Raw genomic sequence first — 12,390 nt, forward strand, 5'->3', positions numbered from 1 at the left:
AATTTTAGAATATAGGAAAATTTGTTGTCATGACAACCAAATTTGTTGATATTTAACACAAAAGAGATTGGAACTATTTAAAATATGGATAGTTTTTTTGGATATAAAGAAATACAAGCATTACGAAACCTAATATCCCCTTCGAAGGACGACTCGGATTCTGAAGAATTGTATCAAAATGAAGTAAAGAGAAAAGGTGAATTATTATTTTTATAAAAATAAATTATATAAAAGAAAGATTTCACAATATAAAAATGATTATATTTTCATTTGGAATATTGCATCATTATTAAATAAAAGTATTGTTTCTCCTAAAATCCTAATTCTTGATTTATTATATGTATTTTATATAAAATTAACAAAACTTATCATAGACAAAATAAATAACACTAGATATGGAAATAAATCGTACCAATCCACAAAAAAATTATTAAATTCAGCATGTAAAGACATTTATTAGTTTCATACACATACATATCACTTTTAATTAAAATTTCATCATGTCCTATTATACATACTATTAAGCTTCTTAAACTGTAAATTGCGATCTCATATGGGGACGCGTAATTGAATGTGGAGATTCCGAAAAATTTGATAACAGTAAAAGATTTTTGAATGCATAACGACTACAAATCCATTCAAAATCAAACGCATAATAAATCAAGATTTTTATTTGTATACTTATTACGAAGTCGTGTAAAAATTTCTCAAGCGAAAAAGAGTCGCGAGTAGAAAAAATTTAAGCCCTGTTTTAGACTATTTAAATTCATTAACAATCGCTCCATGTTTAAAAACAAAAGTCCTTCAGCTCTCGATAGTTTTAAATAATGGAATCGTTTCCTTTTACATTATTGAGTGTGCACGTAGGGGCACGGGCAGTCAATTGCCCACCTATGATTTAAATAATAATAATTTATAATTAAAATGATGACTACATTAGTTATTTTTATTTTTAGGTCCAGGCGATATAGAAGTTCAGAAAGATGTACTTTTTAATAATTTAAAGCCACACACTCCTCTTGAAGAAAAAGATGACATTTGGCATTCATCGGAAATACACACTCTTCCTATATCTGAAATAAATGATCCAAGGAAAGTACCAGACTATGAAATCAAATTTAAACAATCAGTGAAAACAGAAGATATTTTTTTAAATGTTAGTTTATTAGTACATTATCTTATCTAGGAAAAAAGCATTTTTAAAAATATTAATAATATTGAACTGTGTCATTTAGATGGGTTTTAAAACACCTGGCACTGCATCTTGCGAATGGATTTCCGTGTTAATAAAACTTCCTCAAGAAGTTCAAGAGAAAATTGAATTGTCCGTTGAATCAAAGATAGTTGATGTGCGTAGTCCTAAGTAAGTAAATGATGTTTTCTTCTTAAATAATATGTATTTATCTTGTTGGATTTAATATTTATTATTATATGTATTAAATTTTAAAAAATAATACAAATTTTATATGCTTTTGTATTAATATTAGAGTAAAGTGCATATCTTTTCGTCGAAATCTCTTGTACTTTATATGACAAAAATTGTACTTTTATCATTCTTAGTAATCTATTTTTTAAGCACTACTATCAGGTGTTTAAATTTAAAAACTACTATCATCTTTCTTTCTAAACATTAATTGTATAATGCTTTCACAGATACCGATTGCATCTTCCAACACCTCATGAAGTAAATCCTAATGCATCACATGCAAAATGGCATAACGATACGGACACATTAGAACTCACTTTACAACTCGTACGAGAATTAGATGACATAAACTTTTAATAAGTACACCAACATAAAAAACATTTAATTTGGATTAAGCCATTGACTGCCACGCAAATTTAGCGCGTCTTGCCCTGGACGCCACACTTTTATTTTTAAGAAAACATAAAGTTTTACAAAGTATAATAATATTAAGTTACTGATATAATATAATAAAAATTGATAAGTAATATGTCCTCTACACTATACACATTTTTCATTCATCCTTTCTAATAATTGCTAACTGAAATAGCCATCTAAACTTGCAGCACCTACTACGAGATATCTCGTAGCTGGCAGTTTTGGTACAGACGCTTACTGCGAAATATCTCGTAGTTGGCAGTCAATGGGTTAAATATTAGTAGGATACAATAGGTGAAAAAGAGAAAGAGGAACAAATACAAATAAACAATATTTGCGTTATTTATGAAACTTTAATTTTCTTCTCTGTACCAATGAAAATACTCTTATACGTACAAGTAAAATTAAAATTGAAAATTGCGTTTTAACTATAATAATACTTACAGATATAATTGTAAAATTACTTCTTTTTTTTAAATAAAAATTATGACTATTGCTAATACTTTTACGATATAATAATTGTTACAAAAACTATAAAATCAATAAGTTTACAAAGAAATTCGCGTTTTGTTTTTTGTACAATGAATATAAGTATACATATACACTGCTGCTCAAAATGTGGACATTTTCCTTATTTTTATAACTGCCTGAAAAAAGTTATGAAATCTTTGGTAAATTTGATTCATTTTTGTGTATACTATTTTTTACAATGTTACAAAATATATTTTAATAATAATTCCTATATTAAATATCTCACCGTAAATATCTCACCAATATTAATAAAAAATAATTCTATTTTTTTTGTCTATATATATACTGAATGCCTTTATGATTACGTTTATGATTCATGGCATCCTGGCTATTAAGTTTTTCACTTATCGCTTATCACAATAGTTCACTTTCAATATTGATCCATTCGACTTAGAAAATTTCTTGAAGATGTTTCTCGGATGTTGGGCATCGTTTTTAAACCTGTCTGTTTAAGTGATCCCGCAGTTTTTCAATGGGATTCAAATCGGAAGATTGGGGTGGCCATTATATTATTTTTAAATTAGAATCTTTTTCTAATTGTTTTAAATAGTTCGTATATATTGTATATGTTTTGTGTCGTTGTACCTCATAAATATAAAATTATTGTCAATTAGGCGTTGTCCAGATGGATTTGCCTGATCTATTAAAATTTTTAAATAAGCTTCTTTAATTAATTTGTCGACAAACAAAAACATTTCGCTTGAACCCAAATACTTTAAACTTGGATTCATCGGTCCACAACACCTTTTTGTCACTCTTTCAAGGTCCAATTTTTTATGGCACATAGCACACTAAAATCTTTTCTTTTTATTTTATTTCCTCAACAATAGTTTCTTTACCGCAACACGACCATGAAAACCACTCTCTTAAGACGCCTTCTTATCGTTGATACCAAAATCATCGAATCTCTAAACGTATTAATTTTTATAGTTATTTCAGGGGCTGTGCTTCTATTTCTTTTACTGATAGTTACAATGTATCGATCTTCTGCATGAGTCGTTTTTTTAAACTTTCCAGATATTTTTTTGGATGAACAAATTCCTATAGCACCGTACGTTTGAACACTATAACTTCCGCAAGAATTTGAAATTCGTATTTTTTCTGCAATTTCTCTTATGACATCCGTCTTTGCATAATACTATGATTTGTGACTACATTCTTACATTTAATTCACTTTTTTCGTACCCATCATGCTTTCCTAAGTATTCAAATCGAACTGAAGTCGATAGAAATACAAAGCAAACTCTACGATTTGGTTCAAGTATATATAATGCTACGATAAGGTTTCTGTACGCTGGATTATTGAAACTATGTTTTAAAATGATAGCGGACCATATCACAAAACAGTTTGAGGAAAAAGAACACAAAGATCGAAGAAAATGGAATAACAGAGTCTTGTAAACCGTCCGCACGCAACAAAATATAATATAGTATTAAACTATTGGAAAACTACTGGAAAATTACTAGAAAACTTTTATTCATTTAAACCAAAGGAATAATAAAATTTTGCAATTTAATATTATTATAACATATTAAATATATTTTTAAATATACATATAAATAGGATTTATCGAAAAATATCGATAAATAATAATAATATGCATTATATTTCACGAATTTTTAAAAATTAGTAAGTGTCTACATACTTTTAAGCAGCACAGTGTCCCAATAAAAAATATTTACTGGGATTATTATTAAATCTAGTAGTTTTTGCAAAAATGCCGATACAGATCAATTTTGTTTTCGAGCGGAATAGATCCTTATTATAAATTTATTTGGGCTAAACCCCCTAAGGGTTAGCACAAAATAGGTTTGCACAAATTTATGATAAGGATCTATTCCCCTTGAAAACAAAAATAATCTATCCCGACGTTTTTACGAAAACATCATTAGATTTCATAATAATTTTGTTGGATATTTTTTATTGGGACATTATATATATGTGTGTATATGGATATACAATGTAATTTTCACTTTTAATAAACAAACGAATATAGTATTTTTTATTTTGTTTTTATAAATTACACATTACTAAGAATTACTGATCTCAGAAATAGGTTAATAGAAGATATTTCATCTTGTATAATTTGTGAAGGCACTTGCAATAAGGCTTTGTGCATTCAGTAACAGTCCATTGAGTTTACGTCTCCTTGCTTATACATTGTCAAGATGTCATCCAAAATAGATTCAAAACTGTTAGTATATCCTTTTAACCATCGACTTTTTTCTTCGATATAAGCATCAATATCAGAATTAAATATAACATCCAAAAAATCCTGCTTAGTTATATGAGAAATGTACTTAAGCATTTTCTTTTCTGTATTTTCATAATCTTTTTCTTGGGAATTATTATAAACAGTAGCTAAGAGCATCGCATCATTTGTATTTACAATTTCATCAATGATGTTATGAGAATTGCTTGGTTCTTTTTTTGATTGAACTGCTGTTGTATCTTGTACATGTTTAATGTATGAATTATCTATACCAGCACTATTCTTTGCTAAAGATACTTCAAACAATGTATCATTAAATTTATATTTTAATAAAAATATTTTTAGTTTGTTTATAATCATTGCTGATGCTTTACAGACTTCAAAATCGCTATCATCTTTTAAAGTAACTAACAAAACCTATAACGCAGATATAAAAATTAATTTAGATTAACAAATAGACATAATATTGAAACACATATAATTACTCATATTAATATTCGGACACTGCATTATCTCTATATTTGTTGCTGTGTACAAAGGGAGGATGATTGAAATATCATATTACTTATTTTACAAAAATATAAACCATTTATTGTAAAATAAATTTTAAACAAAAAATAGTCACATTATCATGTCACATTAATATTCGGACATTTTAAGAAAAATAAGTATTTTATATATAATATTACGAAAAGATAAGATTTTAATATCTTGTCGCAAATCGTTTTTGTTTAAAAATTTCATGCAGTTGTTTAGACATATTATAAATAATTTTTTTCAAATTTTCTGAAGAAATACAATTTCATTCTTTTTTTAATCTCATTTTTAATTCAATTTTTGAATGAATCATTGATTTTCTAATTTTGTTGTCTAATTCGTCCTATAAATTTTCGATTAGATTCAAGTCTGGAGATTGTGGATGTAAAACTTTTAGACAATTATATAATAAATATTCTTATATTATCCGAGCTTTATGATTTAGATCGTTGTCATCGTAAAATTCGAAAGAATTTTATATACCACATTTTCACTTTTCTGTAAATTTTTCTTTAAACGGTCCGAATATTTGTTCTTATCTAAAATATTGTCGATGAACACTAGTTCACCAACTTCAGTACTCAAAATATATCCCCATACAATCACAGAACCACCTCCGTGTTTAAAAGTAGATTTCAAATTTGTTGGTTTCAAAGCTTCACTTATTCCTCATCACATTATACTTTTTCTGTTTGTACCAAAAATACAATATTTACTTTCATCAGCAAAAATAACATCTTTCCATTAATCTTGCGGTTTCTAGACGAAATCTTTCGAATAAGCCAATCTTCTTTTCCTATTTATTTTTGTTGATGTACGGTTTTTTTCTTGCTATTCGATCATTATACCTATTGTTTCTCATTACTCTATGCATTGTTTCAGCACTAATTGTCTTCCCACTTTCATTATAAACTTCTGAAGCTAATTGTGGAGCATTATAATGTAAATTTTTGTTCGTACTATTTTTCTTTCCTTTTTCACTCAAAATTCGAGGTCGGTCTTTTTATTTTTTAAATTCGATGCGGCCGTCTTCCTTATATATTTTAATAATACCAGCAACTGTACTCTTCTTCATTTTTAATAATTTTGCAATTTCGCGGTAAATTTTACCTTCTCTATGATAAATTACAAGTTGTCTTTTATCAAAACTCATATTCTTTCTCTTTCGTGACATGTTAAAGTTCAGGCATTTACACTCTGAAGGACCACTTTATACTGAGGTAAAATTACATTCTAGGAGTTTGTAGACAAAAAATCTACTTCGCAGCTTGAACCGTTTCTTAGAATTGCTAGATTGTAGAATTTGTACTAGTATCCGAATATTAATGTAAAATGAAAATGTGATTACTTTTTTTTTAAAGTTATTTTACAATTAAATATAATTGTTAGAAAGAAAGTGTATATGTATTTTCAATTTATAATAAATGGTTTATATTTTTGAAAAATAAGCAACGTGATATTTCAATCATCCTCCCTTGTACATAGCAACAAATGTAGAGATAGTGCAGTGTCTGAATATTAATGTGAATAACTGTACATTTCTATACACAATTCTTTATACATTATTTATTTTAGTTACTTACACCTAGACAATTTTGCCTTGCAAGCTCATCTAATGCTTTATTTAATCTACGTTTTATTTCATTTTCATCCAATGCGACTATTTTTCTCTGTTCTTTGGAAAATGTTACATTGGGGAATGATCCATCTAACATTCCTTGATCACTTAAATGAGATTTGATAAAATGTTTCCAAAATTCTAATGCACTTATCTTAACTTCCCAATGTAAATCAAAAATGGCTGCCACAGACATAACTTCTGATATATAATTGATAGTACTTTTCCTGAAAATATATAATATACAGAAAATAAGGCAATTCTTATAAATAATATTAAATATAACATGTTTAAGAAAATATTGAATAATTAACTTACAACCATTTTCTATAAATATATAATTCTTTAATTAAAACCACGGCCTCTCTTCGAACTATACCTTCAGTTTCTTTATTGAATAATTTTATAATTATATTCTATAAATTAAAAATATAATTTTCTATATATTATTTTATATTATTATAAAAGTTATTGTCATTAAAGCTATTTTTATTGAACTAATTTACTAACAATATAAACATACGGGAAAATCAAAGAAAGATAGCTTTTCATCCCACAATTTATTTATACGAACAGTAGATGAAATAAAGATTAGAGCAGATGCTCGTACGTAGCTTTCTCCATCTGTTAGTGCAATATCAATTGCCAATTGTAAGAACTGATTAGAAAGTAAAAAATCTTGAAATGCTGGATATTCTGTAAAAAGTTATTGAAGTAATATTTAATAATTATATTCAATTATATGTAAATATTCATAATGCTTACTATCTTCTGAAATTATTGCAATAGTATTTAGTACTTCCAATACGCTGTCTCTAACTTCCCAATTGGGATCATGTAATCTTTTATATAAAGTTGGACCAATTTCATTCATATGACTATCTGAATCTATGAGTAATGCCAAATTTGGTGGCATAAAGTTTTGAATAGCCAATTTACATACTTTTAATGCTTTCACACAAAGCTATAAAAGAGATTAAATGTTTAATAATATAAATTTAAAATTTTAAAGGAGAAATAAAAGAAATATTGTTATATTCATTACATATTCTTACCATGGGTAAAATACCTGGATGATTTAAAATTCCTTGTGCAAGAGATAATAGACATATAGTTTCAACACATTCTTGCCACTTTAATTTAAACTTTTCTGTCATAATGGCAAGACCATTAAGAAGAGATGCCAATAAAATAGGATTGTCAACTATTGGGTCACCTTCTAATATTGACTTATAAATTATTTTCCTTGAATTATCTGGGAGTCCTACTTTATTAGATTCTGAAGACGAACAGATTTTCGTCCCATCTCTTAAATCTGGCAGATAATTTTTCAAAATATGACATAGTGTTTGAAATGTAATAACTGCTACATCCTATATACAAAAAAGATTGAAATTTAATTGGATTTTTTATGTTTAATATATTTGTTATGAAAAATATTAATTTATATGTTTAGGATGCTTAGAATACAAATACTATATAATGATAATAATTAATGTATTTTTCTCTTACCCTATCCATGATGTTTGTTATCTCTAAAAGTAAATCAATTGATACTTTACAAATATGTTCTAATGGTAAATCACTTTTCCATATTACATCTCTTACATTATACAATAGTCTTTGCACAGGCATGCATGTTACATCAAAAATTTTGTTAATGAACATATCAAATAATTCATGATGTACATGGTCTTTCTTAACGCATATACAGAGTGGTAAAATCTGCAAAGATAATTACATAAGAATACATATTATATTTTTAAAAATTGTGTAATACCATACTATATTACCATTAGTACTATCGCTTGATGTTCAAATTTATGTTGTTCTGGCAGAGTAAACTCACATAAAGTACGCAATTTTTTCCAATATATCATTAAAAACTTATTCGTTTTTATAAGTTCCACTATATATTTTTTTGATAGTAGCATCATTGATATATAACACATACCATAACTAAATTTTTGCCATACATCATTGTCTATAGCCTTAGTATTGCTTATAATTCCACGTTTTAATTTTAAAAAAAGTAATAATAACAATAGTTTATGTACATGCTGAAGAAATCTAGTACCGATGCATGCTTCAAAAAGAGCTTTTACTCGCATTTCTAAATTGAAGAGTCCTTCAAATAACTCTGGAATCTTGCTATCCATGCTTACAAATAATGTATTTTCAAAAATGCTTGTCACTAAATCTAAAGTGGTACATAGCAATTTGTTTTCGTCCAAATAACTTTCCTCTAAAGTTTGATGTATTTGAGGATTAAAAGTATTATTTATTAATGGGTTAGTTATTGCAGATATAATTTCTGTACAAATATTTATATTCTGTTGTTCATGTAAAAGAAGAGTCCATAAAAATTTCTGACTCTCATGCGTAATATACATTGTATAATTTCTATGAGCACACTTTACAATATCTTTCCAGACACCTAAATATAAAATAAATTTATACTTATTGCTCTATATAATGAGAGGTGATAAATAAGTATCAAGTAATAATAATAGCATACCTGATTCAAGTATCCATTCTCTACCGCTTCTGTGTTTAATTAAATCTGAGAGCATTTGTGTATAAGCAATTTTAATTGATGCAGGTAAATCTTCATTAGAAGGTTGGATGATAGTGCAAAGTTTATTATATACATCGTGACATTGCCACCGATGAAAATCTAATTCATTGGATGCAACTAAACCCACGAGTTTTAATGTAAATATTATTATAGGTCGAGATGGCTTACAATTAGAATCCCATGTATTTAGAGCTTGTATAACCCATTTTTGAAGAATTTCATAGTGTTGTTGATTTTTTAAAGCTAAAAGCATCAATTTATTTTATAATATAGACAATTAATAAAAAATACAATATAATATCTGTCTTACATTGTTTCTTTATATTTTCTCCTATATGAGTCAATAGAAGATCGAGATAAGTTACAGAGGTAATGTTATAATTAGGTGAGAGAAAAACCTCTAAAACTTCCAATAATCTTTTATCGGTCTCGAACGTTGCCATTGTACTGGATTCACTGCAATAAATTCTTATTTTTTTTTATTTTTATAAAAATATATAAGGCATTGACATTTTATTACGACCACAATTAATTTTACAAAATGAACAAAGCATTGCTAGCTCAAGAAATAAATAATTGATGATTGTTTCGCCGCATAAGATATTTGATTATATATTATAATTAGGATAAATAAAGATTACATGCAGTATTCTGCAACCATCAGATGCACTCAGATGTAAAAAAAAAAAAAATAAAGAAAAAAAAAAGAAACACGTTGTAAATAGAGTATATTGGTAACACAACGTTTCTCACAATGTCAAATTTTCATTGTTTTGTTGTGCTTCGTTAGTTTTTGTTACATTCATATGTGATTCATTTAGCATTTGAAACATGATCCGTGATTACAATAATAACGAATACACGCCTGTAAGATACAGTATTACGTGCTATTTCTAAAATCTTTCTTCTCATTGGCCGCTTTGACATCTATACAAGTTTTTATTATGAATGAAAAAATTTATTAACGATCATTGATTCTAGAAGATGTCGCAGATGGTCGTAGAATGTAGTAATCTCGTTGCAACCGTTATGCCTTCTCCGACAAAACACGTAACATGCCTTAGCGCCACCAAACGCACATGCGGGAAACCAACCAAACAAAATAAAAGACAACAAAGACCCCGAAAACAAAGGAGACGAAAAAGACGCCGGGAACACAAAGAAAATCATACATTTCTTCTTCGATTCTTTTAGAGACCACAACCATAGCTGCTAGAAGTCATAGCCTGTTTGTATCTACTGTATACCGAACAAAGCTAAATAAACACAATTGTTATTCGTTGTGCAAAGCTTCTTTCTACATAGTGGACTGTCAACAATAAACCCACAGAGTAGTGGCGATCACGTTGCGACTGTTACGCTTCTTCCAGCAAGACACATAACTAACACGTCTCGGCGCCACAAAACATACACGTGGAAAACAACCAAAGTGAAAGACGACAAAGACGCCGGAAACAGAAAAGAAATCATTCATTTTTTCTTTGATTATTTTTGAGATCATAGATTGTTGAGAGTAATAGTCTAGTTAAATTACTGTGTACCTGACAAAGTTAAATAAATATATCACAATTATTGCTTGATGTGCAAAGTTTCTTTCTACATAGTGGGTTTTCCACGAAAAATCCATAGAATATGCTAACGTAAAATAAATAATACGTTTTTCGTTGAGATGATTATATTTACTAGATATATTTTGTATAGAGAAAGTTTACACATATAAATAACAAGGTTTGATTATCTTCCGAAAATAACAAAGAAAAAACTAATACTGATAAGGACACGTTCAAAAAGACGATGATATCGATGATAAAGAATAAAAACCTTTACAAACTACCAATTGTTGTTGCAGTACTACCGTCTGAGACTCTATTTTATATTTATCGCAATATTATATATATGTACAATTCAAATAGTGAAAATATGCAACGTTTTTGATACGATATTCTTAAACATTAATTTATAGTATTTGTAATTGAAAAGGTCTAAGCTTTCCTTTGCACTGATTTACATTTGCCAATGTCGTACAAAATATACGTACTTTCTATAAATATCGATCAGGAATATTATGATATACATTAATTGAAAAGATACTATATCATATTTAACACATTGCCGCACACTTTTAATTTGGATTATGGGGATATATATACATTTGGATAATGAGGATCGTGCTCAGAAACACATTTTTTTTTCAATTGTTTATGACTTCCATACGAAATTGAGCGTCAGTCGTCATATGCAAGACGGCTATAGCCGTCATTTGCGGCAACGTGTTAATTAGAATTTTATATTAATTGATAGAATTAATAAAACTGAAGGAAAAATGTTTTTTATACAAAATTAAAAAATTTATATAATTTGATATGCGCATGCCTGTGTTTATATAAAAATATTTACATTTTGTATGACATACATTACAAAGAAAAAGGATTATTATAAGAATTAATAATTTTATTTTATATCTTAATAAATGTTATCATGTGGAAATATTATATGTCGTATTTTTATTTAATATTATATATGATATTTCTATAATATCTAAAATAATTATACTTAAAATATTCAAACATTTCTTTCATGTTGAATAGTTTTTATTTGTATTAATAAATTTTTAAAATAAATAAAATATTTTGCTTAAAACATGTTGTACTCTCATTACCATCTTATTTCTAATTCCTAACATAAAAAATAAAATTAAATAAAATTAAATTGTATAACATTTAATAAATACTGACAATTTGTATATATTTAAATTAATATATATTGTTAGAGATAACATATATCCATATGTTCTAAAGCGTCAATAATCGGTGTGTTTATTATAATATCTTCTAAATCCTTTTTTGAAAAAGCTGTATGTTTCTCTACAAATATAAACTATTTATTGCATCCTAAATAAAAGCTTAAAGAAAACGAAAAATAGCATACCATTGCACTTTCGAATGTCAAGAATGCTAATCTAGGGATTTTTTATTGCGATCATTTACAACTTGCTATTTATATATACGCAACTATTTTGTGAATAGAGCTTTGGGTTTGAAGTTACAAAGGTCAAAAATGACAAAAGATT

The 12,390-nt window shown here is 27.2% G+C and overlaps 2 protein-coding genes across 6 annotated transcripts; one reads left to right on the plus strand and one right to left on the minus strand.

Annotated features, from left to right (window-relative positions):
- Positions 1–49: 49 nt before the first annotated feature.
- LOC124423643 (dynein axonemal assembly factor 6) lies at positions 50–2,345 on the plus strand. Its single transcript, XM_046961608.1, has 4 exons — positions 50–196; positions 957–1,156; positions 1,236–1,363; positions 1,654–2,345. The coding sequence occupies exons 1-4, from the start codon at positions 85–87 to the stop codon at positions 1,781–1,783; spliced, it is 570 nt and encodes a 189-aa protein (XP_046817564.1). The 5' UTR covers positions 50–84; the 3' UTR covers positions 1,784–2,345.
- Positions 2,346–4,341: 1,996 nt separating this feature from the next.
- LOC124423614 lies at positions 4,342–11,468 on the minus strand. 5 transcript variants are annotated; one of them, XM_046961575.1, is made up of 11 exons: positions 11,142–11,468; positions 9,631–9,776; positions 9,261–9,563; positions 8,536–9,179; positions 8,255–8,467; positions 7,798–8,115; positions 7,508–7,706; positions 7,266–7,438; positions 7,061–7,158; positions 6,708–6,969; positions 4,342–5,004 (listed from the first exon to the last, which is right to left on the minus strand). In XM_046961575.1, exons 2-11 carry the CDS (start codon positions 9,761–9,763, stop codon positions 4,495–4,497), a joined length of 2,853 nt encoding a protein of 950 aa, XP_046817531.1. In that variant the 5' UTR covers positions 9,764–9,776; positions 11,142–11,468; the 3' UTR covers positions 4,342–4,494. The 5 variants fall into 5 exon arrangements, with proteins under 5 accessions (XP_046817531.1, XP_046817508.1, XP_046817499.1 ...); XM_046961552.1 differs by lacking the exon at positions 11,142–11,468 and adding an exon at positions 10,074–11,112 and having other exon boundaries at positions 7,064–7,158; XM_046961543.1 differs by lacking the exon at positions 11,142–11,468 and adding an exon at positions 10,074–11,108.
- Positions 11,469–12,390: the final 922 nt, after the last annotated feature.

Source organism: Vespa crabro, chromosome 1, assembly GCF_910589235.1.
Source record: "Vespa crabro chromosome 1, iyVesCrab1.2, whole genome shotgun sequence".
NCBI classification, from domain to species: domain Eukaryota; kingdom Metazoa; phylum Arthropoda; class Insecta; order Hymenoptera; family Vespidae; genus Vespa; species Vespa crabro.